This window comes from Drosophila suzukii, chromosome 2R (genome assembly GCF_043229965.1).
Source record: "Drosophila suzukii chromosome 2R, CBGP_Dsuzu_IsoJpt1.0, whole genome shotgun sequence".
NCBI lineage: Eukaryota > Metazoa > Arthropoda > Insecta > Diptera > Drosophilidae > Drosophila > Drosophila suzukii.
In genome coordinates this window covers 6542817-6568400 of record NC_092081.1, presented here as the reverse complement: position 1 = coordinate 6568400, position 25584 = coordinate 6542817, and the positions used below count along the sequence as shown (strand labels likewise).

The 25584-nt window shown below is 42.0% G+C and overlaps 2 protein-coding genes and 1 long non-coding RNA gene across 5 annotated transcripts; 1 reads left to right on the top strand and 2 right to left on the bottom strand.

Annotated features, from left to right (window-relative positions):
* Window positions 1-15: 15 nt before the first annotated feature.
* On the bottom strand, window positions 16-7914 carry Pepck2 (Phosphoenolpyruvate carboxykinase 2). The gene is made up of 2 exons (XM_017085719.4): window positions 7572-7914; window positions 16-1984 (listed from the first exon to the last, which is right to left on the bottom strand). Exons 1-2 carry the CDS (start codon window positions 7604-7606, stop codon window positions 100-102), a joined length of 1920 nt encoding a protein of 639 aa, XP_016941208.3. The 5' UTR covers window positions 7607-7914; the 3' UTR covers window positions 16-99.
* On the top strand, window positions 2267-3353 carry LOC139352540 (uncharacterized). Its single transcript, XR_011603759.1, has 2 exons — window positions 2267-2817; window positions 2874-3353. It is a non-coding gene; the product is annotated as an uncharacterized lncRNA (long non-coding RNA).
* A 1294-nt stretch (window positions 7915-9208) lies between the features above and the next one.
* Window positions 9209-24285, bottom strand: LOC108018089 (sodium-dependent neutral amino acid transporter B(0)AT3). 3 transcript variants are annotated; one of them, XR_011603757.1, is made up of 11 exons: window positions 24055-24284; window positions 18187-18498; window positions 14904-15136; window positions 14267-14844; window positions 13776-13917; window positions 13349-13710; window positions 13127-13289; window positions 12817-13020; window positions 12494-12562; window positions 11812-12334; window positions 11265-11404 (listed from the first exon to the last, which is right to left on the bottom strand). XR_011603757.1 is itself a non-coding variant. In XM_017085490.4 (9 exons), exons 2-9 carry the CDS (start codon window positions 18455-18457, stop codon window positions 11192-11194), a joined length of 2166 nt encoding a protein of 721 aa, XP_016940979.1. In that variant the 5' UTR covers window positions 18458-18498; window positions 24055-24283; the 3' UTR covers window positions 9209-11191. The 3 variants fall into 3 exon arrangements, 1 of the variants encoding a protein (XP_016940979.1); XR_011603756.1 differs by having other exon boundaries at window positions 11812-12562; window positions 24055-24285; XM_017085490.4 differs by lacking the exons at window positions 11812-12334; window positions 12494-12562 and having other exon boundaries at window positions 9209-11404; window positions 24055-24283.
* Between the last annotated feature and the right edge of the window lie 1299 nt (window positions 24286-25584).

Genomic DNA, 25584 nt, shown 5'->3' with positions numbered 1-25584 from the left:
CCACAACCAGTCGAATTTCGCTATAAAAATCTCGTTCGTTTCGTTTTATTTAGGCAATAAGGGGTCTTAGATTAGGGGGTAACCTATGGAACAAGCACATCACATGCCCGCCACACGCGCCTTCAGTTCCCTCAGCTGCTCGGCCACGGGACCTGGTAGGTGGTGGCCCACCTGCTCCTCGAAGTACCTCTCGATGGCAGCCACCTCCTGCTCCCAGAAGTCCTTTGGCAGATCGAACAGCTGCTCGAGATCAATGGTATCTTTTAGGCACTCCAAGTTCAGGGAGTCCTTGGTGGGCAGGCGGCCGATGGGAGAGTCCTGGAAGCATTGCTCGCCCTCCACTCGCCGGAAGATCCAGTCCAGAACTCTGGAGTTGTCCCCAAAGCCGGGCCACAGGAACTTGCCGTCGCTGCTCTTACGGAACCAGTTGACATGGAAGATCTTGGGAACCGTTCCGCGCTGCTCCATGCTCAACCAGTGACCCAGATAGTCGCCAAAGTTGTAGCCGAAGAAGGGTCTCATGGCGAAGGGATCGTGCATGATCACCTTGCCCTTGAATTCAGCGGCTGCGGTGGCCTCGCTCCTCATGGCAGCTCCAATGAAGACACCATGCTTCCAGTCACGAGCCTCGTAGACCAGGGGAACTCCAGCCGGACGACGTCCCCCGAAGAGAATAGCGGAAATGGGCACTCCCTCGCTGTCCTCCCAGGCGGGATCTATGATGGGACACTGGGAGGCGGGTGTGCAGAAGCGGGAGTTGGGATGAGCAGCTGGCTTGCCGGACTCCTGTGACCAGAGTTTGCCCAGCCAGTCGGTGACCGTTGCCCCCTTCAACTGCTCCTTCTCCATTCCCTCCCAGTAAACTCCTCCATCCGAGGTGGAGGCCACATTCGTGAAAACCGAGTTACGGAATATCGTGTCCATGGCTATGGGGTTGGTGGACCTCGAGGTGCCGGGAGCCACGCCGAAGAATCCGTTTTCGGGGTTAATGGCTCGCAGTACTCCCTTCTTGTCGAACTTCATCCAGGCGATGTCGTCACCCACACACTCCACCTTGTAGCCGGGTAATGTGGGTGTCATCATGGCCAGGTTGGTCTTGCCACAGGCAGAGGGAAAGGCCGCGGCTATGTAGATCTTCTTGCCCTGCGGATTGGTGATGCCCAGGATCAGCATGTGCTCGGCCAGCCAGCCCTCCCGCTTGGCAATGGTGCTGCCAATCCTCAGAGCGAGGCACTTCTTGCCCAGCAGCGAATTTCCACCATAACCAGATCCGTAGGACACAATCTCGTTCTCCGCTGGCTTGTGCAGGACAATGGTGCGCTCAGGATCGCAGGGCCAGGATGGCATGGCCTGGACACCACTTTTAGGAGTACCCACCGAGTGCAGGCATTTGACAAACTGACCATCCCCACTCTGCAGATATTTCAGCACTGGATTGCCCGCCCTGGTCATGATCTTCATGGACTCCACGACGTAGGGTGAGTCTGTGATCTCGATGCCGATCTTGGAGAGCGGTGAGCCCACTGGACCCATGCTGAAGGGGATGACGTACATGGTCCGTCCCTTCATGCAGCCGGGGAATCGCTCCTTGATAGCCACCTGCAGATCCTTTTCCGCCATCCAGTTGCCCAGCATTCCCGGTGTAGCCTTCTCCGTCACCGGAACTGTCTGTTCTTTGCAGTCCGTAGAGATGAAGGTCTTGCCCTCCACTCGAGCCACATCCGCTGGGTTGGTGCGGGCCAGCCAGCAGTTCTCGTACTTGGGCAGTGGTACAATGGTTCCCTGCTTGAGCATGAGTCCCTGGAGCAACTGGCTCTCGCCCTCAGATCCATCGCAGATGTGCACCCGTTCAGGCTGGCAGAGATCCACGCACTTCTCCACATACTGCTTGACTGCGGGGGTGAGGACCTTGGCGTCCCCATACTGAACGGAGAGGAAGCGAAGGGTCACCCGGAAGTTGTAGCTCCGTTGTGGGGAGACCAAACTGAAAGAGAAATATATAATATAATAAACCAGTTTTATGGTTCTTAAGGTGCTATCTCTAGTTCTTCCTTAAAAAATATATCAATGAAAATTATTGTGAAGTAGTTTAGTGTTGTGAAAGGGTCAAGGCATTCACAATCCCTATATCTTCTTTGTGATGATCTGTTTTTGCATTTGTATCTTCACATAAAATGAATTTGTATGCAATGAAGGATAAATGATATTTTTTTCGATAAAGTACTGGACTGCACCATTACCATCCAAGGTTCTAGCGCCGTTAGGTAAAAGGACGCAGAAGACCCTCTACCTAATTCTTGAACCAATGATAGCGACCTTTCGAGTTACTCTACCTACAGCTACCACCAGTCGTACAGCTGACTAACCGAGGCGAGCACAACTGTACCCCCTTGACGGACCTCGTAACGTGAATTTCAAATTCTAAGCGGTAACGCACCGCCGTTGGAAAAGAGGCAGTGCCGCGAAAGAAACGAATACAAATAAAATCGAAGCACAAACAGAAAAGATACAGTCAAACTGGCTGATCAGCTGTTCGTCTGGTCGTTCAGGTTTTGGATACCTCCACTCCAAACTCGAGAAACTTGCTGGCCGCACAATTCGCACAGATCTGGGGGCCTGGAGATGGAGATGGAGGGCAATGGGGTTTCCAGCCGATCCAACCTTCGTATAGCGGCCAGCCCACGTCACTTTCATTAGAAGCAGGTCCAGACGAGGCTCCCCTGACAACATGATGCAATCTTTCATCATCTTTTTGCGTTACGAGGAGACTGCTCTTTGTGCTCTCTGTTTTGGTTTTGGCAGATAAGTGGACTGCAGGTAGTCTTGGTCTGGTGGTATACTAGTATCTACTAGTAGCTCTTATCTTCCGGCAGATATCGTCGAGATACATTCACACATATGTCTGTGGGTCAGACACTCGCAGTAGTTTCCGAGACCCGATCTCATAGGCCAGACAGCTCTCGTTTACATGGGGTCCAAAGTCCAGTGACTCCCCGCCTCCCAATCATCAGCGGAATTATCGTTTACACCAGCTCAGGGTTGCCCCAGTTGTGACGTCAGGCGAATGTCTGCGGAACCACCGAAATTAATGTATGCCTTACAATTTCGGAACTGCGCAGTTTACTCCGTCACACGCTTGACAAATGCACAGACATATAGAGGTAGTCATACCCATCTGGCCTGGTTTATATTAGCATAAGTTGTCTGCATGGCCGGGGCGTGTGAGGTGAATGATAAACCCAGCGACGTCTCTTAATGTCTCGGCTTTGCCAATTCTGAGCCCTGAATAGCAGAAGATGGCCAATTAAGCCGCCTAATTGAATGAAAATGAAGATTTAATTCAATCATATTAACTGGCTTTTGTTTTGCGTTTTTTGTGGCCAACGTCTGGCATTTATCGTGGCTTTTGCGTGTGAGAACTTTATTTGCCAGGTTAGTTGGTCGTGAAACGCCACTCAAATAGTCCAACAATATTTACAATGGCACTGATATTGATAAGAGACCATTTTGGGCAAACCGCTTTAGTCCAAATCGAACCGCTTTAGTATCGCTGTTGACACCAGCAGCTAATTATTTGAGCAACACTCGAATTGTCAAGGCGGATTTGATTAGGGCCACGCGCCTCAATTGGAAGCTGAAAATCCGCTGCGTATTCGGTTCTATTTTGGGAGATAACAGAGCGCACTTCTCAGTAGCGGAATGGGCCCGAGAATTTCCCCTGGCCTTTTGAAATGGCAACTAAAAAAACTCCCCTTCCTAATGACGCCACGAATGTTGACCATCCTATTTTGGCCATACCACATACCATATACCCTACCAAAAGGCTCTTGAAAACGAACTGCTATTTTGACGGACTGGCAAAAAATTCAATGAGTAAGCATTTCCAGTGTATTTCCCACTTCGTCGGCTTCCTCTTTTTGTTTACGAATTTATCTGCGTTTTTGTATTGCAGAAATACGCACTAAAAACAGTCGTTGAATTTTCAGCCAGCGCGTGTTCCTCCGGTGTGTGTGTTTTTATATGTAATAAGAAGATATCAGTCTATTAATAGTATAGTTAGTGGGCTACAATGTCCACCCAAAAACACTTGACAACAGTCATGGGGGTGTCAGCTGATTCAACAGATTTTCCATAGCCAAAAAATGTACTTGCAGTCTGACGAAATATTCGAGACTGGTTCCATAAGAGGGTTCATTAGCCTTTGCCCTTCGCCTTCGATTCAATGAAAGAACCCAGTATCCCGGTATCAAATGAAGGCGAAGGGCAACCACAATCTATGGTGCTATCAGCTTGAGGATTCAGTCAACCATCAAGGGGTGGTGACCAGACTTTCATGGGTACTTCAACTAGAGATGGAAAAATGATCGGTCAAGTACAAAAATAGAGCATGAAATTACCAGTATATATATCTATATCACTGTATCTATATCTATTATCTACTAGTACCCTGCAGTATACTATCTATACTATCACCTATGTTTAAGCAATTACAAATGGTTATTACGCAAGATCTGCTTAGAGGAAAACACCCTATCATTTCCTAGATGCAAAGTTTTCCGCTATAATGATTATATTCCGCGTCATCTTGAATAAATAAACGTTTCAGACTTCTATGAACTTATTTATTATTGAAACAGTTTAATAACAAAGAATCCACTGGTAAATGAGTAATCCAATGCCTTGTTCTTTGAAATAACTTTGTTCCCATAAATTCCTTTTCTCAATAAGCTACGCAGGGAACCCGGTCAGAACTGGATTTTATTGCATCCAGACTGGAGGATGGTTTATAAGTACCCATAGAATGCTGTTGTAGAGTGCTCATTACCGCATATCAAAGTCCACAGAGTGGAAGCAACTAATTTTGTATTTTGTTTACTGACTGATAAGCGATCCGACTGCCCACGCTTCCATATAGAAACGTACTTATGTATTTGTAGATTAAAATATTCCATGAGTGGTATAATGTGTATAAGGTAATGGTTGAATGGGGATCTGGTTGGGTTGGTTCCGTGAATTACATGGAGTGAATTGTACTTGGAAAAACTGGGCGGATAATTGGAATTTGCTTCACTTTAATGCAGTTTATTCAATGAATGGAGTGAATCATTGTTGCCAACAAAGCGTCATTACTTTGAGGAATCTTATCTAGAAGTTTCTGGGAATTCTGGGAAAATGCGGTAAACAAACCATTAACTGATAAGACATCATTAGCAGACTATGAGCCTTATTTGCCATGTTCAGCAAAGCATTCACTGATCGATGGGGCCTTCCAAAAAGGCGCGTGGCCCTCGCAACCGATAACCAGAATTAACGTTTATTATATTTAAGAAATTGTTTTGATACCCCGGACTGCATAAATAAAGCCACATATTTGCTATGTCAAATTCGCAAACGGGGGCTCGGCCTGAAAAATAGATTCGGAGAATCGTCGTCAACAATAATATTATTTATTTTCGTTGTCACTTCGCCGACGTCGCAGTGTCTAAAGGTTATCATCAATGGCAGCTCCAAGAAACGGGAAAGTATCTGTTGGATACCTCTGCCTCCAGCTCCATAAAAAACATGTTTGCTAACTGCTGCAGTTGGGCTGTCGAGTGGGTGGGTTTATGGCCAAAAAAGAGACTTCGAAACACGCCACCCCATCAAAACAGAAGCCAAAAGTTAAAACACTCGACGGGCGGACAGAGATTTCGAGGCGTTGTTGCTAGGCGGCCTCAAAAAACCCATACATGCAGTGCTTTGTTTTTATTTTGCCCGCCTAATGGCGTCACACACACGCACACGCACACACACACAGGGGAGGGGCAGAGCCAGTCGAACAACTTGCCAGCGATCACACACACACTCGCAAGCTCCAAGAAAACGAGTCAAAACAAAACTACAAAAATAATAAAAGGCGTGTGTGGTGGGGTGAGGAGAAGGGGGCTGGGAAGAAAGACGCTGATAAAGACCGAAGCAAAAGAAAAGGCGGGAATCGAAAAGCTTTTCATTGAACAAAACATGTCAGGAAAAAGTGTTGCATAGCCACAGGCGCCCCAAGAGAACTTCTAGGGCTTTGGTCACTCACCTGCCGCCTGAAAGTAGGCAGTGAAAAGTATTTCTATGCCCACGGGAATTAAAGAACCACATAACAACATCCTAAGTCTTTTACACTCTAAAAAACAATAACAATAAGTGATTACATAACATTTACAACTTTCTTGTAATATAAATATATGCTACGCAAACAAATTATTATTATGAAATTAATTTTAATTTAATATTAACTATATAGATGGTTCTTTTTCCAGTCTTCTTATACATTTTTTTGGATTTTTGTTTAATTTATTGAATATACATATAAGGAATAAAAAGGGTTAATAATAAAAAATGAAACCCTAAGCATATTCAATTTTTCTGTATTTAGAGATGAGTGTAAACCTAAAATAATACTATTATAGCAAACTCAAGCACTTTTCGAGAGAGTAAGAGAGAGAAGAGGGAGAAACATGCAAGTTACCCGCCACTGAGAGTTTAAGAACATATAGCGACGAGTGCAATGATCTTGGGAGCTTTATAGATGACATTAACATTGGGGCGGTGTTATTCGAGATGATTATGCCACTTGTTTACGTGAATGAAAGTGTAACGGACGCTTGGCGAATTGGAGAGCGTGGAATTTTCCCGCCATGCGATAAGAGTGAATCACAACTATAAGTAACAAATCTTAGTTGAGGTAGGTTAGTTACTTTAGTAAAATGAATGACACATATTAAGTTAACCTTAGGGCTTGTAAGCCAAGTAGACCACACAATGTTATTTACTGCATTCGCATTATAAAATGGGGTATAATTATTTGGTCATAGGTAATTTTTGATTGAAATTTTTAATATTTTATAAAATTACGATAATTTACTGTTTTCCTACTTATTTTAGAAGTTCAAAACATTTTTAAGAACTTTTTTGAACTGCAGCATTGTTGGTCCTATCAAATAAAGGCATACAATCAAAAGTAATGAATTTGTTAATAGACTAATATATTGCCAAATTGAAATTATCAGGCTTAAAGTGCATCACTTTAAAAATACAAGCCCATTTTATTACTTAATGTTTTTTGGCAATTTTTGCAGATGTTTTGCAATAATTCCAATTTGGTAACTAGCCATTTGAGATTATCAACAAAAAAGAAATTATTTATATTTGGTATTTAATCTTTTTCATTAGATAAAAAGCATTTTGTTTTCTAAGTACCGTCTAAAGTGATTAGATTAATTACTGTGGTGCACTTTATTTAATGATGATTAGGAACTGTTAGATACCCCTTCATGATATTATGTTTCGAAGTCTAATGGTTGCTGAAATTATTTAGAGGCATTTACATAAAACTCCTACTTTCAATAAAACTTTTACTTCATACGTTTATATTTGTATTTCCTGGGGTTTCCCCATCAGTTACAGGGTGTTTGGCTAGCGAACTAATGTCAACCTTATTGGATTTACCACTGAGTTACCACCTCTCAATGTCAATGCATCGCCTTGGGGTCTCCCCACCCTGGAATCCCGCCAATCCGACGCAATCCCATTAGACTCACCCGCATCGCAGCAGCTGAGCGCCTTTGAGCAGCATTCTGTCACCTGTTCGTGGTCGCTTTCACTTTTGCCCGCTAAAACTCTTGGCAGCCAATGCAGTTGCAATTTTATTTCCGCCCTAATTAATTTATTGCGCTCCGTTTCGTGGGACCCTCCTTTAATTTGATAGAATTGCCAACCTAATTTGGATTTATATCTCGGCCTCCGATGCACTCTGGAAGTCTCTGGAGCACTTGTTGCGCTTCAGCCACAGCTACGGCTTGTGTTTCGGATTCGGATCCAGATTCAGATATAGCGGGGCACTTGTTGCTGCTCTGGCACAACGAGCCAAACTGACTTTGTGCCGCACTCGCTGCGCTCAAGTAACATATGTGCGCAGACAGCCGAGCATTTTGCTTTTTCGGTTTCCCTTGGGTCTTTGCTCCATCGCTCTCATACGATCCGATTCGATCCCATCTGATTTGATTCGATTCTTGCAGCCGGAGCATATGGTCGACATATATGTTTTGTTTTCGCTCTGATAAGATAAGACCCGAATTTGTTGCCGTTGCATTTGCCGCCCGAGCTACGTGCCGCCCACTGCATAGTCAGCGGGCGGGCTGGGAAAGCTCCAGAGGGGCCCGGAAAAGTCGGCAACCGCGCCCCCTTTTCGAAGCACACCGGTCTGGCGGGTCTGCAAGCCTCTTTTGCCATGTCTGCGCTGTTATCACATTGATGAGGGTTACGCCATAGCTGATCAGTCTCTACACATCAAAAATTAAATTATTGACTAAATCAAGTTATAAGTTAAGATTAATAAACATCATAGGATATAATGCCAAAAATTTTAGTTTACAATTTTTGACAAAGAAAATTATAATTATTAAATTCTTAAATTAAAAAATTAAATTGAAGGGAGACACACAAAGGACTAGGGTTCTTACATCAGTTTTATATGTTATTTTAAGTGCCTAAAAGTATGTAACAATGTATTTTAAGCTTGGTAGAACAATAAGTTCATTCTGAAAAAAAGTCTTTTATTACTTGCATACTATTAGACACCTAAAATTACCCTTAAAGTGATTTTAAGCCCCTGGTGGCTTATGTAAAAAAAATATCTTTTAAATAATCTTAAAAATGTTTTTTACCAATTTTTATAACATTTTTTTGAGTGTAGACTCTTAATAAATTGATTTCTCCCCCCTGCATTCCGCTTATCTATTCAGCCATATCGACCGTGGCTTTCAGTCAGGAATTATCGGTTTACTAGTGCTAGCATATTTATAGGCCAATGCCATTTACGATGCTGGTTTCCAATAAAACGACCGACCGAAATAGCCAATATTGAAGGTCGAACTAGACAACTCTTTTTTTAGGGCCCCAGGAGTAGTTTAACTCCTGCCTGGAGGGCCTCACTTATCTAATCACATGTTACCAAAACAAAACAAAAGAAATGGAAACTTTCCCCCAAGCGATAAGCCTAATCGGGAATTAGTAGCTCCCGGTCCAAGGTGCTTTGACCAGGGGGCCACAAACCAAATACAAGGCATTGTAGTCTATCAAAAACCCATACAAACCTGCAGATTCGTCTGCCGGGAATCAAACGTGCCAGCTGTGGTACAGTGGAACACCCAAAAGCCAGAAATAAGAACACCCAACATTCGTTTTGCTCTTCTTCAACTTAACGCACTAATCATGAAATATCTTTATTAATAATAATTTCTTGCGTACGGTATAATAATGTTTCATATAAGTATTCTTCTCCTTGCAGTGGTTTTTTAATACATTCAAATTTACACAAGTCCGGGGCTTTAGCACTACGACAATAATTGATATACAATATTTATAGTAGAGCTAGGTATATAGATTAATATGTACTGTATATATAGATTTAATGCTCGTATATATAGTGGCGTAAACAAGTAAACTTTACAATTAGGCATGGTACTATGTATTTGGTTTCGGTTGCGTTTGCATTGCGAGGACTCGACTTTAATGGATAAGGTGGGGGAGGGGCAACTAATTATTGGGGGCCTCCTACTTTACAGTCATGTAAACGTACGTATAAATCTGCTGACCTATCGGATCCTTGATTGGAACTTCTTTTGATTGGCGGTGTACAAAATGGATACTTGTCTCCCAAAAATAAGGTAAAAGTGGAAAAATTCCTGCTCTGCTATGGGGAAATCTGCCACGTCGGCAACTACAATTCGCTCTAAACTCGACGGGCCATATCATAAGTATATTTCTATATTTGTCTTATTGTCTTCAACGTTCTGCCGTCCGTCCTTTGCATTGACTTTGAGTACTTCGAAATTCCATGTGTTTTGATTCAGTTGTCAGTAGTCAGATATCAGAGGTGCTTTTGCTTTTGCCTTTGCCTTACCGAAATAAGAGAAAGTTGGGGGCTTGGGATTGTATGAGAACCATTTTGCGGAAACCGAATTGGAAATATGGCTGGGACAATCTTTGTAGGCATCCTGTGGAGTGAACTCAAGTGAACAATGGGGTGCCGCTTAACAACTAGTTAAATATTAGACGCTTTATGGTTTCCCTTCTTCGATAGAACTTTACAACCACTAAAACTATTCACAGCAGTTTATTTTCATGTTTTGTTTTTACTTGTGTAGCTCTGTCAGTGTGGGAAAATACTCTTGAGTGGTTTGAACGGGGAAAATAGATTCAGTGAGGGGATGAAGAGTCTTAACAGCTAAACATTGAGGATATTATTTAGAATATCACACATTCCATGTATCTTTCTCTAATCAATATAGTTAGTATAGGTATTTGTTTGTATAACTCAACTAGAACTCGAAGTGTTAATATTGTGTCTCAACGCTCTTAACCTGTTTGAAGTAATATTAAAGTGTGTAACTCCTTTTAGATTACATATGCTAATTATAGGTCGGGTGAGTTCTACTTGAGGTCGAAATAAAAACTGCAGATCTCTACTAAAACTAAATGTTGAGTTGAACTCTTTGGAAATGCGCTGGCTAAGTCGACTATAAAGCGATTGCCGTTGAAGAGTTATCTCCAGGAGTGGCGGGTATTCTGGGGGATTATCGGGATTTCAGGAATTACAGGGATTACCGGGATTGGAGAGGAGTGTGGCGTGGGGATCAGAAATACTTTCAGTTTGTGTGCTCGAGTGTCTAATGGTAAAGCTTTAAGCATTCCAACTAAATGCTACATAATCGAATTTAAACCTTTAGCAACCCGTTTAAGATAATACCTAACATCCTGCGGCACATTGTACTCGTACATAGTTTTTAAAATTTAGTTTAGTTTTAGTTCGGGTTTAGTTCAGTTAGTGTTAAAGTACGATTTAACAATTTTAGTTGCGCACTCGAATGCAATTCTTCGGCTGTTTATTCTGGTAATTACTTAGATTAGATTTAAATTATGTTAAAATACTTATAGTAAATATTTATAAATGTTTGCGCTCAGCTCGGCACGCACTCTCCTCTCAATGCTCGTCTCAGTTAAACTAGTTCTTCACTTGCCATTTCGTTTCGGTTCACACCTGGACCTGGACCTGTGTCTGTATCTGTATCTGTACCTGGACCTCTACCTGTATCTGTATCTGGATCTGTGTCTGCTTAGTTATCGGTTTCTGTATCGGCACCTGGGGGTTGTGGCTCCTCTAGACATCGTACGCGTCCTTCTTGTAGTTGTTCTTTCTGCTGGTTGGCACATTTAGCGCGTTCGATGTCTTGGTGGTAGTCGTCGGACGCATCATCATCATCCGCATGGTCATGGGCTTGTCCTCCTCCTCGTCGTCGGAGAAATCGCTCTGGGTCTTCACGTGACCACCAAGCGCCGGGCCACTGAAGTCGTTCTCGTCGTCCTCATCGTCCTAAATCAAGAGAAGAAAGGGAAACGGATGAGGCCACCCTTCAAGATGTCAGGCAATCAAATGGACGGACAGAGTCCTCTAGGAAATCAAGAACTTCTTACGAAATTATAGTACATAAATCAAATGAGCTGACACCACGCTGCGTATACTCGATATTCTACACAAGCTCAAGCGAAAGCTCTCTACACGGCCAGCGGATGGCCTCGAAAGCAGAATTTTCAAATTATAACGACTAAAAGTCCAGTGACAACTGTAATGTAGATGTAAAGTAGTTGTACATCCGCCACTGGTTGCAAGTAAAAGATTTGAATCATACCAAAAAACATTGAAACAATGAACAAACAAACAAACGAACCAACAAACGAAATTTATATGGTAAGATTTTGGTTAACCCTCTGTTACTTTACCTGCGAATAAGCCACGATCAGCCGCCAATTGGATTTCTATATTGGTTTAGAACTGCCTACATCTATGTACACTCATTGCCCTACTTCTGCTGAGCCCTCAAGCGATTTTGCTAGTCTTTTCCCTAAACTTAAGTTTTGTAAATAATTGTTCTGGCCTTATCAGTTTTTTCGGTTTAAAAGAGCTTTTTGCGATTTTTTTCTAGCTACGATTAATTGCTGTGCGTTGATTAGTTCTTAGTGGTATTGAGTACAGGTAATTGCTTGGTAACCGAGGATGAGCAGTTGGTTTCTACTTGAGTCGAGGCATGTCCTTGGTTTTTTTCGGTTTCTCTGGGTGTTCAGTGTTTGGTGTTCGGTGTTCTGTGTTTCTGGGCCATGCAAAGGGCTTTGGTGAACTACTTTTAGAGCTATCCTAGTTTTATCTGTTTGCTGATTTCTTTTTGGGGTTCTCTAAAACTTGGCGCTGCACTTGAGTTCGTATCCATGGCTTCGATTTCGTTTTCGGTTACGGTTCGTTCTAATTCTAAAACATTGACCAATGAAAGTGGACACGGGAGCAGAGGGAAAGAAGAGCAGAGAATCGTGTGATTAGCTTTAGTGTTTCAGAGATGTGCAGGTGACGATGGGATCGGGGTTTCTGGATGGGGCATAGCTTTTCTATCCAGGACGAGGCACAACTTACTTCAAAGTCTCCAATTGTGAAGCGTGTCGCCGCTAGTGAATCTTGCGGTGGCATATCCGGACTCATATTCTGAACGACAATGGTGAGTGAGTTTGGTTATGTATTCGGTATTTGGATGTAAGCATTGTCAGATAGGAAAAACAAGCGCAAAAGTGAGGAATGTATCGTTAGGTGAGAGAAAGACACAATTAGTCACACGTATAGACCAAAAGAGAGATGGGCGTAATCTTAGACTAAGAACACAACGAATGGTACAAAGAAAGCTCAAATCGAGACTGGATCGAAAGTGTTATCAGCCGATTTGAGGGAGGATCTGCACTTACATCGTCGTCATTGTCGATCATCTCCTTGGTGGAGGCCGTTGTCTCGTTGCGCCTGATCGATCCCTGGTGGATGTCCAGGTCCACCTTCAGGCACTGGAAGCTACGCATGAGGAACACGATGGGCATGGGCAGGACCCCGGCCAGGATCATGGACAGGGCGATGGCCATCACCCAGTTGGGGTAGCTCTTCTGCTCGATCATACCCTGTGGAAAGGAAATATTTAGTTAAAAAAGGGTAATCGAAAGAAAAGGTAACTTATGAGCAACATATAGTATGAACATATAGTTTACAGTACACAATATCACTTACCAAATCGGCATTCCAAGCTCCGTAAGTGGGATTCCTGATGACCATAAAGACCACCGATGAGACCAGGATGCAGACCATGATCACCGGACCAATGTACCGCCAAGTCATCTGCCAGTAGAGACCAGGTCGGTAGCCAGTCATCTGGTAGATGTCCTCAGTGAAGCTGTGGAAAGGCATCGTTAGTGTCCTAATCTCAACTACAAAAGGAAACCCCGAACTCACCGCTCGTGTCCGTAGATGAAGATCACGGCTATCATCTCCATCAGGGCCACTACCACGAGGCCAATGGTGCCGGCAAAGGAGTCGAACATCTTGAGCCAGTACTCGCCGGCACCTGTGCAGAAGATGAAACCGACAATGAAGCAGAAGAGACACACCACGCCAGTGACATGCTGTTTCTTAACCCGCTTGATAATGTCAATGTCGAAGAGGGTGCACAGCATGCCCTCCAGGATGCCGATCTGCGACCCCAGTCCCAGCGACAGCAGCATGGTGAAGAAGAGCACGGCCCAGAAGGGAGCCCCGGGCAGCTCCACAATAGCCTGGGTGAACACGATGAAGGCCAGGCCAGTGCCCTCGGCAGCCTGTATATAAAAATATGTGGTAAGACCCTCTAGATTGAAGGATCCCTCATCCCGACAGTACTCACATTGTCCAGTTCGTGGGCCAGACTGCACTCACTTAACTGAAGCCTGGTCAGCTCGGTGCCATTCAGCATACTCATGGTCTGTTCATAGTTATGGGTCTCATTTACGCCCAGCAGTTTGTTCTTGACCAGGATGTCCGTATTACTGGGGGGGAATGAAAAAGGAAGAAAGAGTAAGCAATCAATGGAGACCAGTTGAAATCGGTTAGAACTCGACAGAGAGCCAGTTCAAGAGCAATTGTGCATAACTCAAAGTGGGTCCGTTAATTGATGCAAATTGACAGACACGACCGCGATTCCATATATCGATTCGAATATCAATGGATGGGCGCAGAGGTACACCCACCGAGCCGGCGACTCATTGATACGCAAATAGATACAAAGACAGTTGCCCTGTGCCGGTTACAACTGGTCGGTATATGGATGACCCACCTAGTGGACCCACTGATGCGTACGACCCACTCCCTAACCCACTCCCCGACCCACTGACTCACCTGGCCACACAGCGGTCCACATTCACGGTGGCCTTGAACCCGAGAATGGCGAAGATGACCACGCTGGCGTAGATGGCCGTGACGGCATTGCAGACGGACACCAGGAGCACATCCCTCACGCAGTTGTTCTTCGGCGTGTTGTAGCTCCCGAAGGCGATCAGGGAGCCAAAGGCCAGGCCGAAGGAGTAGAAGACCTGCGTGGCTGCATCCAGCCAGACAGTGGGTTCGAGTAGCTTCTCCACCTTCGGCGTATACATGTGCATCAGGCCAGCCCCGGCTCCTCTCAGCGTAATGCCGCGAATGAAGAAGATGGTCAGCACAATGTAGGGGAACAGCGAGGTGAAATAGACCACTTTGCCAGAGCTCTGGATGCCCTTCATCACGATGAAGAAGACAATGGTCCAGGACAGCATCAGGCAGAGCACGATCCACCACTTGAGGCCACCGGGCTCGTCCATGGAGGGGGCTGCATCCAAGGTGGTGCGGTACCAGAAGTACGTCGTCTCCGAGGACTTGGCGCACTCCTCCAGCTCAAAGCCTGTGCCGTTCAACGGACAGGTGGACCAGGGCAGCGGATACTATTGAGAAGATTATTCAATTACGGAGTATTTATTGGGTATCCAGAACACTAACTCACCCGAAAACTGTTGAAGAGGTAGAAGAAAACCCACGTGATAATCACGTTGTAGTACAGAGCCACAAACAGCGTCACTATGCACGACGAGATGCCGATGCCACCCAGCCAGGGATGGATGGTGTTCCACACACCCAAGGCACCCAATCGCATCCTCTGGCCGATACCCAGCTCGATGAGGAACAGCGGTATGCCTTCCAGTATCAGCATAATCATGAAAGGTATCAGAAACGCACCTGTAGAGGAAGAAAGAGGGCTTAGTTTAACAGTGATAAACAATAGTTATGACACTAATAATAAAATAGATCACATAAAGATATAAAATTTTACAGAGATTAAGATCAAATACATAGCTAAGCTTATAATAATTACTAGCTTTCCCGCCACGACTTTGTCCGCGTTTTATAAACTGTTCCTAGAAGTGGTAGCAAAGATTATAACACCATTTTGTCTCCATATAATTATTATAGGCAATCGAAATGTTAAAAAAAAATTAAATTATTAAATGATTCTATGATTCAATCATTCAATCATTCAATGATTCAATGATTCAATGATTCAATGATTCAATGATTCAATGATTCAATGATTCAATGATTCAATGATTCAATGATTCAATGATTCAATGATTCAATGATTCAATGATTCAATGATTCAATGATTCAATGATTCAATGATTCAATGATTCAATGATTCAATGATTCAATGATTCAATGATTCAATGATTCAATGATTCAATGATTCAATGATTCAATGATTCAATGATTCAATGATTAAATTATTCAATGATTCAATGATTCAATGATTCAATGATTCAATGATTCAATGATTCAATGATTCAACTCTAAGATTCGACTCTATGATTCCACCTTATGATTCGAATCTATGATTCGACTCTGTTATTCGACTCTGTGATTCAACTCTATGATTGAACTCTATGATTGAACTCTATGATTCGCCTCTATGATTCGACCCTATAATTGCACTCTATGATTCAACTTTATGATTCGATTCTATGATTCGACTCTATGACTCGACTCTTTGATTCGATTCTAAGATTCGAATCATTGATTCGACTCTATAATTCGAGTTTATGATTCGACTCTATGATACCATTATTTGATTCGACTCAATGATTCGATTTTATGATTCGACTTTATGAGTCGACTTTATAATTCGATTCTATGATTCTATTCTATGATTCAACTCTATGATTCGATTCTATGATTTGATTTAATGATTCGATTCTATTATTCGATTCAAACATTCAATTGAATGATTCGACTCCTTAAGTATTTTTTGGAGCTGTTTGGAGCCACTGGCCCCCTGTTGAGTAAAAATTTGGCTGCTTTAGCTTTTACGATTTGGGCTCTTTTTGAGTACTGTATTTAAGATACCAATATATTTATATCAATAATGCGTAAAGTAAATACTACTTACTAAATAGTTATTCCTATTCTTGTATATATTCGTAAATTAATATTAAGTTCAGGTGTACAACAATGAAGATACAAAGATTATCATTACCTTTACTTTACTGGGAACAAAAAATTAAGGTGAATTAATTTAATTTAAAAATCTTTATTTATTCTTCTAAATAAATTTCATAACCTTTAAAGTAATCCCCCCGACGTTATGCAAACGTTTTTTACAATCCTCGAAACATGCCAAATAGTCCCTTTCCGGTACAGCCATCAGCGCCATCTTCGATTTTTTTAATATCCTCAATCGACTCAAAACGCCTTCCCCGGAGTAGTCTTGAGTTTTGGGAATAGCCAGAAGTCACACGAACCCAAACAATAAAAAAGATGGCGAATTTGTCACGAAAAACGAGTGAGGTGTGAGCCGGTGCATTATCGTGATGTAAAAACAACAGTGGTTGTTACCCATAATTCTGGTCATAACGCTCAAATATTATTCCTTAATAATAGTTTGCCCGTGTGGAAGGAAATCATAGTGTACCATACCTCGAAAATCGACCACCACAGTAAACTTATTAAATGAAAAAAAGTAATTACCCAAGATAACAAAAGAAAACCAAATTCATTTAACACATATTGTTATTCTTTTTCCAAGTGCACATTTGAATGACAGGTGACGTGACACAAAATCAATCTAAAGCCAGCCGGAAATTTGCATTTCTGGTGGGGTCGGGAAATATCTGGTTGGCCAGCTAGAGAGTATTCGAACTTCGATGCCGGGTCATGCTGTCAATTGTAATTGAATTAAAACCAGGGTGGGGTTAAAGCGCCATTAGAAATGTGCGTGCTCTTGCTTTTGCGTCCCCTGCACCACCCACCACCCACCGCTCACGCCCACTACACCTATCCCACCCAAGGCCATCAATTGGGCCCTTCCGCCGTCGAATGCCAGGCAATTAGTGCACATTAAATCCCATAATGTTATTGTCAAAGCTGTGCACCTGATTAGCTGCATTTCGTTGGACAACTGATATTGGATATGACACATGTCGACGGGCGGAGGGGCGTGACGGGGGTCTACCCAATTTGGCGTTATCGCTCAGGTGACCCGTGCAGTCAAACAGACATTGATTGAAAAATACTGCTCCAGTTAGCGCATTTTGCCCGGCTACCCGGTAATCCGAGGCTTAGCGTAAAATTCCATGCCAACGCTTTTGAAACTCGTAATCGAGTTGGTGTTATTACGAACCCAAATAGCTAGCATATGAGGATTGCTTTGAAATAATGAAAAGTAAGATTAACTGATAAATAACAACTATGATATCAAAGGTTTCTAAGAAAGTATTATCTAGAATAATGAACGAAATGATTTTATTATGATCAAATTTTAGCAAACATTATAAGCCTTTTAGTTTAAAATAAGTTTAGTACACCCATCCACCGTTTTTTAAACATAGTTCCATAAAAAAATTTAACTCTTTAGGTACACCACAATTAAGTTATATTATTCCGATATTTCAAAATATAGTTATTTGCAGATTAATACCTCCATTCTTAACTCCATAATTCATAACTCCAATGAATCTAAGTTTAAATGTAGTCGTCTTTAATGTGCTCTTATTACTAGAAATCGAATCTTGGGATATATCGGATGTATCATATATTATATATCATAGTGTAAGCGAACTATGTTCAAGTACGATTATTTAGTTTAAGCCACTATCTAAGTAATACAAGTAATGTTCAATCCGTAATTCCATTTTGATCTATAATTTGCTTATTATAGAATTCGAAAATCCTAAATGTATAACTATATCTTATATTGTAATAAATATACTTAGATCTGATTAGATATTGGTACTCACCGCCTCCGTTCTGTTGGCACAGGTAGGGAAACCGCCAGATGTTGCCGAGGCCCACCGAGTAGCCGATGATGCTGAGGAAGAACTGCATCTTGCCGCTCCAGGCGGCGCGTTCCGGCTCGTTGCCCGGGATGTCCACCGACTGCACGGAGTTGCGCTGCGGGGCGGTGAGGACGATGGTCACCCCGTGGGTGCCGTCGCCCCTCGCCCGGGTGTTCAGTGGCGCCATCTCGTGGCCGTTGCGCGGCGCATCGATGATTTTGGTGGCAGCCATCAACGTGCGGATTGCCCTGGCGTAGTATCCGTGGTTACCGTCTGCGGAAAAGTGGAGCAGCCGATTAGGAAGTGGCAGGACTCGCGGGAAGGATTCTCCTTATTATTGTTTGATCGATACTCCTCGAGTATCCGTGTGTGCGGGCTTGTTTGCCCACTTGTGTGGCGGCTCGTCCTTGAGACCACTTCTACTGGCTGCTAACTCAATTTGTGTCCTAATTGTTTGCCATTAGGCGGGTTCTTCGCTGGTTAATGGAACCTTTTCGCCGGCCCAACCACTCCAAATTTTCTTTTTCCCCCTTGTCAACTTTCGTTATTTTATTACTATGCAAATTGGGTATAGTGCCATGGGAATTCATAAACAGGGTATGTTCATTAGTTTTCACCAGAATTTACTCAGACATGGATGTTGGCTTGCTAAAAGCAGTACACCTCAAATTATATTTCAAATGTTCTTCATCTCAAAAAATATTTTTTTAGTTCTTTTAACTTGAGAAAGATGAGTTTTTCATAATAAATATATTTCAAGTTAATAGTTTCTTAGAAGTTAAAAATGCTGAAATATTCTAAATCGAACTGGGAAATTAAAACGAAATAGTATTGGAGATCAGGGACTGTAAGTAATGATTATTGATCTGATTTTTGAATCAAAAAATCACCCACTTAGGATCGACACACGCGGAAAAGGAAAATACCATAGTAATACTCTTTGGTTTGTGTATCCATTTTCATTTTGATTTTTAAGTTTGTGATTTTTATAATATTCTTTAAAAATAATCCTCAATGGAGATACCTTTACGTATGCCTTTAAAAAAATTATCTTTACGATAATCGATAGTCGACATAAATACAAGGGGATACAAATTAGTTTTTGTTGTGTGGCTATCTATCCAATATCCAAGATAATTCTGCCCGTGTAGCAACCACTCATGTGGGGGGTCAGAGGTTAATTAGATCCTTAGTTTCAGCAGTAAACAAGCAAGCAGCTCCAAGGACTGTTTACGAGTCACTTAACCGACCCAACCACCCACTGAGAACGTGACTTCCTGAACCTTGTTGCTTGGTGTAGAGGAGAGCCAAAATTTTCGTCAACACCGCAGAAGGTCGTTGTAAATTGAAAGAGCAACTAAAAAAGAGCAACCTGGGTGGTGGAACTAAAGGGGGTTGGGGGTTTAGGGTTGGGGGTTTGGGGTGGCTCTACCCATGGGTCGTTCTATGTGGTGCCCATTTACTTGGAGGCTCGTCCTCTGTTGCTGACGTAGTAAATTAGGGCTAGAGAACAGGCAGCAGAGAGAGTGAGCGGAGAGCAATGGGTGTGTTGTTTTGGGGCAGAGGCAGCAGCTGTGTGGCAAGAAGCAGCAATTCACCACGGAGAGAGAGAGCCGAAAGCTTTGCCAAGCTTTTGGCGTCCTGCCGCTTCATTGATGGCCTTTGCGGGGAAAGGTTTCTTAGGGGGTGCCAAGGGGTTCCACGCCATATATTCTCGGTCTATTCTTCTATATTTTGCGTATACGTAATGTGGTATGACGTCTTTTGATGGCTGCCTCATTTTCCAATTGCGTTTCCCGAATCGCCACCCCCAACCGCCCATTCGTGTAAATATTTATCCAGCTACACCCACAAAGTGTATCTTGTAGTTACAGATGCAGAAACCAAAAAGTATACCCCCAGCTGGCATGTCTCTGATTAAATTGCAGGGAAACGAGCAATAATCAAAGGACGCAATATGCACTTGTCCGCACTTTTCCGCACTTTTCCCCCCGCCGAGCTGTCTCGGGAAAACTCTCGTCCTCTGATTACACAATCCGATTGCTGTTACGTAAACCAGAGTGTGAAAATATTAAAGTCCTGTGATTGTTGTGCTGTTGCTTTCTGCGTCGCAGTTAAGTGGGTGGTTGGGTGGTCTCGTTTTTTTCGCCTTCAATCACCGGCGTTTCTAAAAAAAGCTTGGGTAAGGATGTGGCCATGGCCCTGTCATTGGAATGGGTTAAAACACTTGGCTAAAACACAATGCCCAAATCATTGCCGTAGGAAATTACTAAATGAGGGTCAAGATTGCAACTGATTGGATGTGACAGGACCTCATTGAAGAATAGTCCTCCGGCTTATATAACTCGCGGCTTGGGAACTGAAAACCCATCTGGTTGAAACTAAAATGAATGGAAATTTACCAAACAAAGCTACCCCAAAACTCATACACAGGTAGAAAAGCTTAGGTCCTGAGCTAAAAAAAGGACAATACCAATTGCGTCGTTGCCAAAGTGCTACGCACATAAAAAATAGCGAGTTCATCCCCTTTCAACTCGCGGACTAGGATATCCGAGTTTAAAGCTCGTTCTGGGTTAAAGTGCCCTCGAAATAGCTCGAAAAAGAGGGGCGGGGATAGTGAAAATAAAACAAGTAGGCGAATCTGATGACATGGCGTGTTGCAGGCTAAATCGATAAGAACGGCTTTGCGGGTAAGGTGGAAATCAAGGGGAAAGCCAGCTGTCTTTTCCGATTTCTGCATAAATCATGCAATTTGATTGCCAATGAAATGCGCTCTGTTTACGCAATCGATTTTGCACATTTTATTGGCCTTTTGTTTACTCTATGCCATAACAAATTCGCTGCGAATCGTTCAAATATATTTGCTCTTGAATTTGAAATACCCACAAATATAACCATATTTGTGGCTATTTTGGGAACCACTCGAAAATAAACAGAGAGGTATTGCGCAAGTTGTTTGCTGGCTGCCAATATGCAACTTATGCCCTTTGCTCTTGCTAATTTATTTGGCCATCGTTTGGCGCCAAGTCGAGAATTGCGCCGAAAGTCTGCGAGGACACTCGGCACCCAGAAGCCACCCCAAAACCACCCTCACTTCCGGTTCCGACTGACCTTGGTGCTCAGCCTTCGATGCATTCAAGTTTGGCGGTAGTCGCCACTGTGTGTTTCCTGGAAATCGGCGCCAGTCTGTTCAGGATGGGAAACATTTGGAGGCACTTAAAAGTGACAATGAGGATCCCGAGGGGAGGTGGGATTCCCTCATCGGTGTTGGGTTACTCCTCCCCAAACCCCCGATTCGAATTGTTTACGCATACATAACCTTGGTCAGCTGCTGCTCGAAGAAAGGAAGGTTTGTTTTGCAGAAACATTATGTAAATAAACACGACTGGCTGGTCTGGCTCTGGAACTACGGAAAGTTTCCATGTATTATTATACCACTTTGAGCCCCCTTTAAAGTCTCGTTTTACAAGAAAATGAGTATGCTGATTTTACAATGTAAGTTAAAATTATACAAATCTTCAATTCCTTTTCACCTTTTTTAAGCGGTCTAATATATATATTATTATTTAAATTGGTATATTACTGCTTAGACAAGCATTGTCTTAGTTATTTCGTCCCACCCTTATTGTCCTAAGTTTCTTGGTGATAAAAATAATGTATACAACTAAAATAACTTTTAATAAACTTCAGAAGTGAGATACTACACTGCATAAATAGCGAACCTTGATTTCAAATAAGTTTGAGTTTTGAGTAAGGGTATAAACGAGGGTTGTGTTCATGCTAGTTTTTCTGGACGCCTGGTAGAGATGTATTTAATTTCCTTACTTTTGTCTTTTTTATTGTTAGAATTTAATTTATTTTGGTTAATTATCTAATGAAAAAAATGTATTTATTATTAGAAGTACATATAAACATTCGAAATAATATTTTAATAAAAGTTAAAGTTGACAGCCACCTTCTAGCGGACTCGAACCTGTGCTACCATGTGTCAAAGGCGGACACTCTAGCAGCTGGACCACCTAACGAATTGTTCGCAATCATGAAAAATGTTCTTATTTTTTTGTTTTTTTTTTTGTGGGTGTGCTCACCTCTTTAAAGGGGTCTAAAAAAATATTATTATTTATTATTTATTTTGGTTTATTACTGTTTAGACAAAAATTCTCTAAGTTAGTTCACCCTTATAGACTTATGTTTCTTGGTAATAAAAATATTATATACAAATAAGAGAACTTGAATGTATATTTACCAAAGGTGTTTAATTTTGGTGTTTATGTGTTTACATAGACTTCTGATTTTAGATACTACACTGGAAAAATGGCGAACCTTGAATTAAAGTAGGTTCAAGTTTCGTTGTTAATATTTTATACGTTGTCACAATTTTTAAGAATGATTATTAATAATGAATGATTCATCATTATTTTTTTAGGAGATTTCTGCTTTAAACTTGTACTTTTATTAAAGATATGGAAAATTATTACATTTTTGCAATGCGGAAATTGAAGTTTCGTAGTCCCGGCTAGTCCTGGCCTTTAAAGCACTATTAATTTATTTAATTATGGTATATTATATTATCCTTTTTTGTTAAATAACCAACGAAAAAGATATTCAATTTGGGGCGTGGTGAGCCGTTATGGGAAAAACAAAGCCAACCCTTTCCACTATTTTTTATTCCTTTGTGCGTCTTAACCTTTTGCCCCAAGTTAGTAATCGATAAGAGGCAAGTGTTTTAGTCCCAGCCCAAACACAACATTAATTTTTCATCAAGCAAAGTTCGCTTGGACAGATTCGAGCGGACTCATGCACTTGTCTGGCCGAAAAGATTGCCAAAATACCAGTGTACCAGTACCTTATATAGACCCTATATAAACCCATCGTACATTGTATCCAACTTTCGCTCTCACCCTAGAGAGAGATGGCCAGGGGTGGGCGAGGAAAGGCAGAGAGAAGGGAGGAAACTAAATGCAATCAGACAGGCACAAAGTTCAATTGCTTGTGCTTTCCATTTTTGGCACAGCATCAACTGTTGGCCTGTTGAGGACGATGGGGAGGGTTGGGGGTGGAGCTTTTGTGGCCAAAACATCCCCTCGGCCAATGCCATTGCCAGCCCCAATGCATTTTATCAGAGTCTCCAAAATAGAGAGAATCAAAGATGATGTTTTGAAGGACTTTTTGAAGAAGAGAACTTAAATATCTTGTTCTTTTTTAATAAAACCTATTTACAAGTGCATTAAATAAATCAAGTAAAATTAATAAATATAATTTATTAAAACGAATATGAAAAAATTATATTATTTTTAATAATTTATCCCTTATATTGAACACAACTCAAATGAATTCGCTCAGAGAATGAACAAATTTTGTTTACGATGCCCGTTTGGTCAAGTGACTAATGAGTGAATGAGTTCCCCTGCCAAAATCTGATTCTGTTTTCCCATGTTCTACAATGCAATATATATGTAGGTAGTTCATGTCAACGTGCAAAGTTGAATGTATTGCCGATTCTAGCACTTTGTTGGTTTTTGGAATGCGAATTCGCTTTGAATGCACAAAAATGCAGATTTTCGTTGGCGCTAAGGGCACGAAACAAATGAAATTAACATAAAGCTAAGTTCACTGTTTTCGCGGAAATCCACGTGCATCCCCAACCTCGAGTTTTTACGACAGAGTTATAAGATAGAGATGGAAAAGAGAGAGAGAGAGCCTATCTAAAAGAGAGAGAGAGCACGAGCAGGACAGGGAGGAAGTCCTTTGGGTATACGTAGACATGTGCCTGTGTTAGTGGGCAGGACACGTCAGGCAGAAAGTTTCGCCTTGCTTTTTGTTTCGTACCAAAGTTTGTCTTGGCTGCGGTTTTGGGTTTGCAATTCCTGGCTGGGTTTTAGCTGACTTTTCACACACACACTCGCGCGCTGGGAAAATCACTGATTTTCCTCGATTTCCGCTTTAATCCAGCTTAACGCTCGATATCAATTTCGTTCGACGAATTTTTCTGCGTTTTTTCACGGAGCTTTGCTCGATTTTCACGACCGTTGGTTTGTGCTTTCTGTTGTTAAATGAATCCAAATCGCTTGGCGCCGCGCGAAGCTCGCGAATTGGCGTGGTGGGTTGGATTTTGAGGTGAATTCGCCACCACCAGCGCAGGCACTTACACACACGCACACTCAGCCACTGACGCAGGACTCTGCATGGAAATTTTTCGGCTGACAGCGTTTAAATTGGGCAAAGCTTCACTTTCATTGATTGCCGTACGCGGAAAGGAGGCCAAAAGCTGCAGGAGCACGTGGCTTTTCGGGGGTTGAAAGTTCAAATGCCGCCGCTATCGCCTGTTGGTGGTAGTTGGACAGGACACAGGGAGGAAGAGAGAGAGAGAGAGCGTGCAAAAGAGAGCCCAAGAGAGCAGGTCCTTCGGAATAAGAAAGGTAGCTAGATCTTTAAAAGTTTTATGTGTTTTGCTCTCCATGATCGTTCTTACCGATCGGGCTACTGTGTCCTATAGGTTCTATTGAAACAATAGCTTCAAAAATGTTACATTTTGCAGTTTTCAGGATATTGGGGTAGTTCAAATATATAAATATATATATAAATATGTATATACAATCCTATTAATTTATATAAGGAAAATGCCAACTGACAACTATATCCTACAGCTACCCTTTTTTTAAAAAAAAATACACGGACCTAATGACTATTACTGTGTATATGCTATGCCTATTTCATGAAATCAATCATGAATTCGATAACACACGAAAGTTGACTATGAATTCAGCCCCAATTCACGAAATGTTGAGGCACAGCCTACTACTTTGTAGAGCTCTATATCAAATTCAAAAAAATTGACAGTTTACTAATATCATTTCATGAATTTGTCTGTGTTGTATAAACAGGGGCTATTATAATTTCATGTATTGGAGAATGCATGAAATTCATAGCATAAACATAGTTTATGTAAAGCTGAATAGAGTACTCAACTTTTTTATTTGAATTTTTAAATTCAGGCGCTTATTACCGATATTGTGATTTTGCTGCTGGCAACGCTGTAATTAAAATAATTTTGGTGCTACCAGACTAAGCAATATTTAAATTGCATTGCAGCCTTTTGGGTACCAAGTGCTACCGCTACCGCATGATAGATGGCGCTCAAATATGTGTGACCGTAAATTGCAAGTTCATTGGTATATCGTAATAAGATATATCGATAGACAGGCGTCGGAAAAAGCGCGCAATTCAAAACAACGAAATTATTTCGACATGCCTTTAGGTTGTTCATATAACTTTGAATTTATCAATAAATCGACCATTCCAATGTACACACAAATCAGGGAGCGTAAGTAACAGTTATTTATGACTTTTATTTCATAA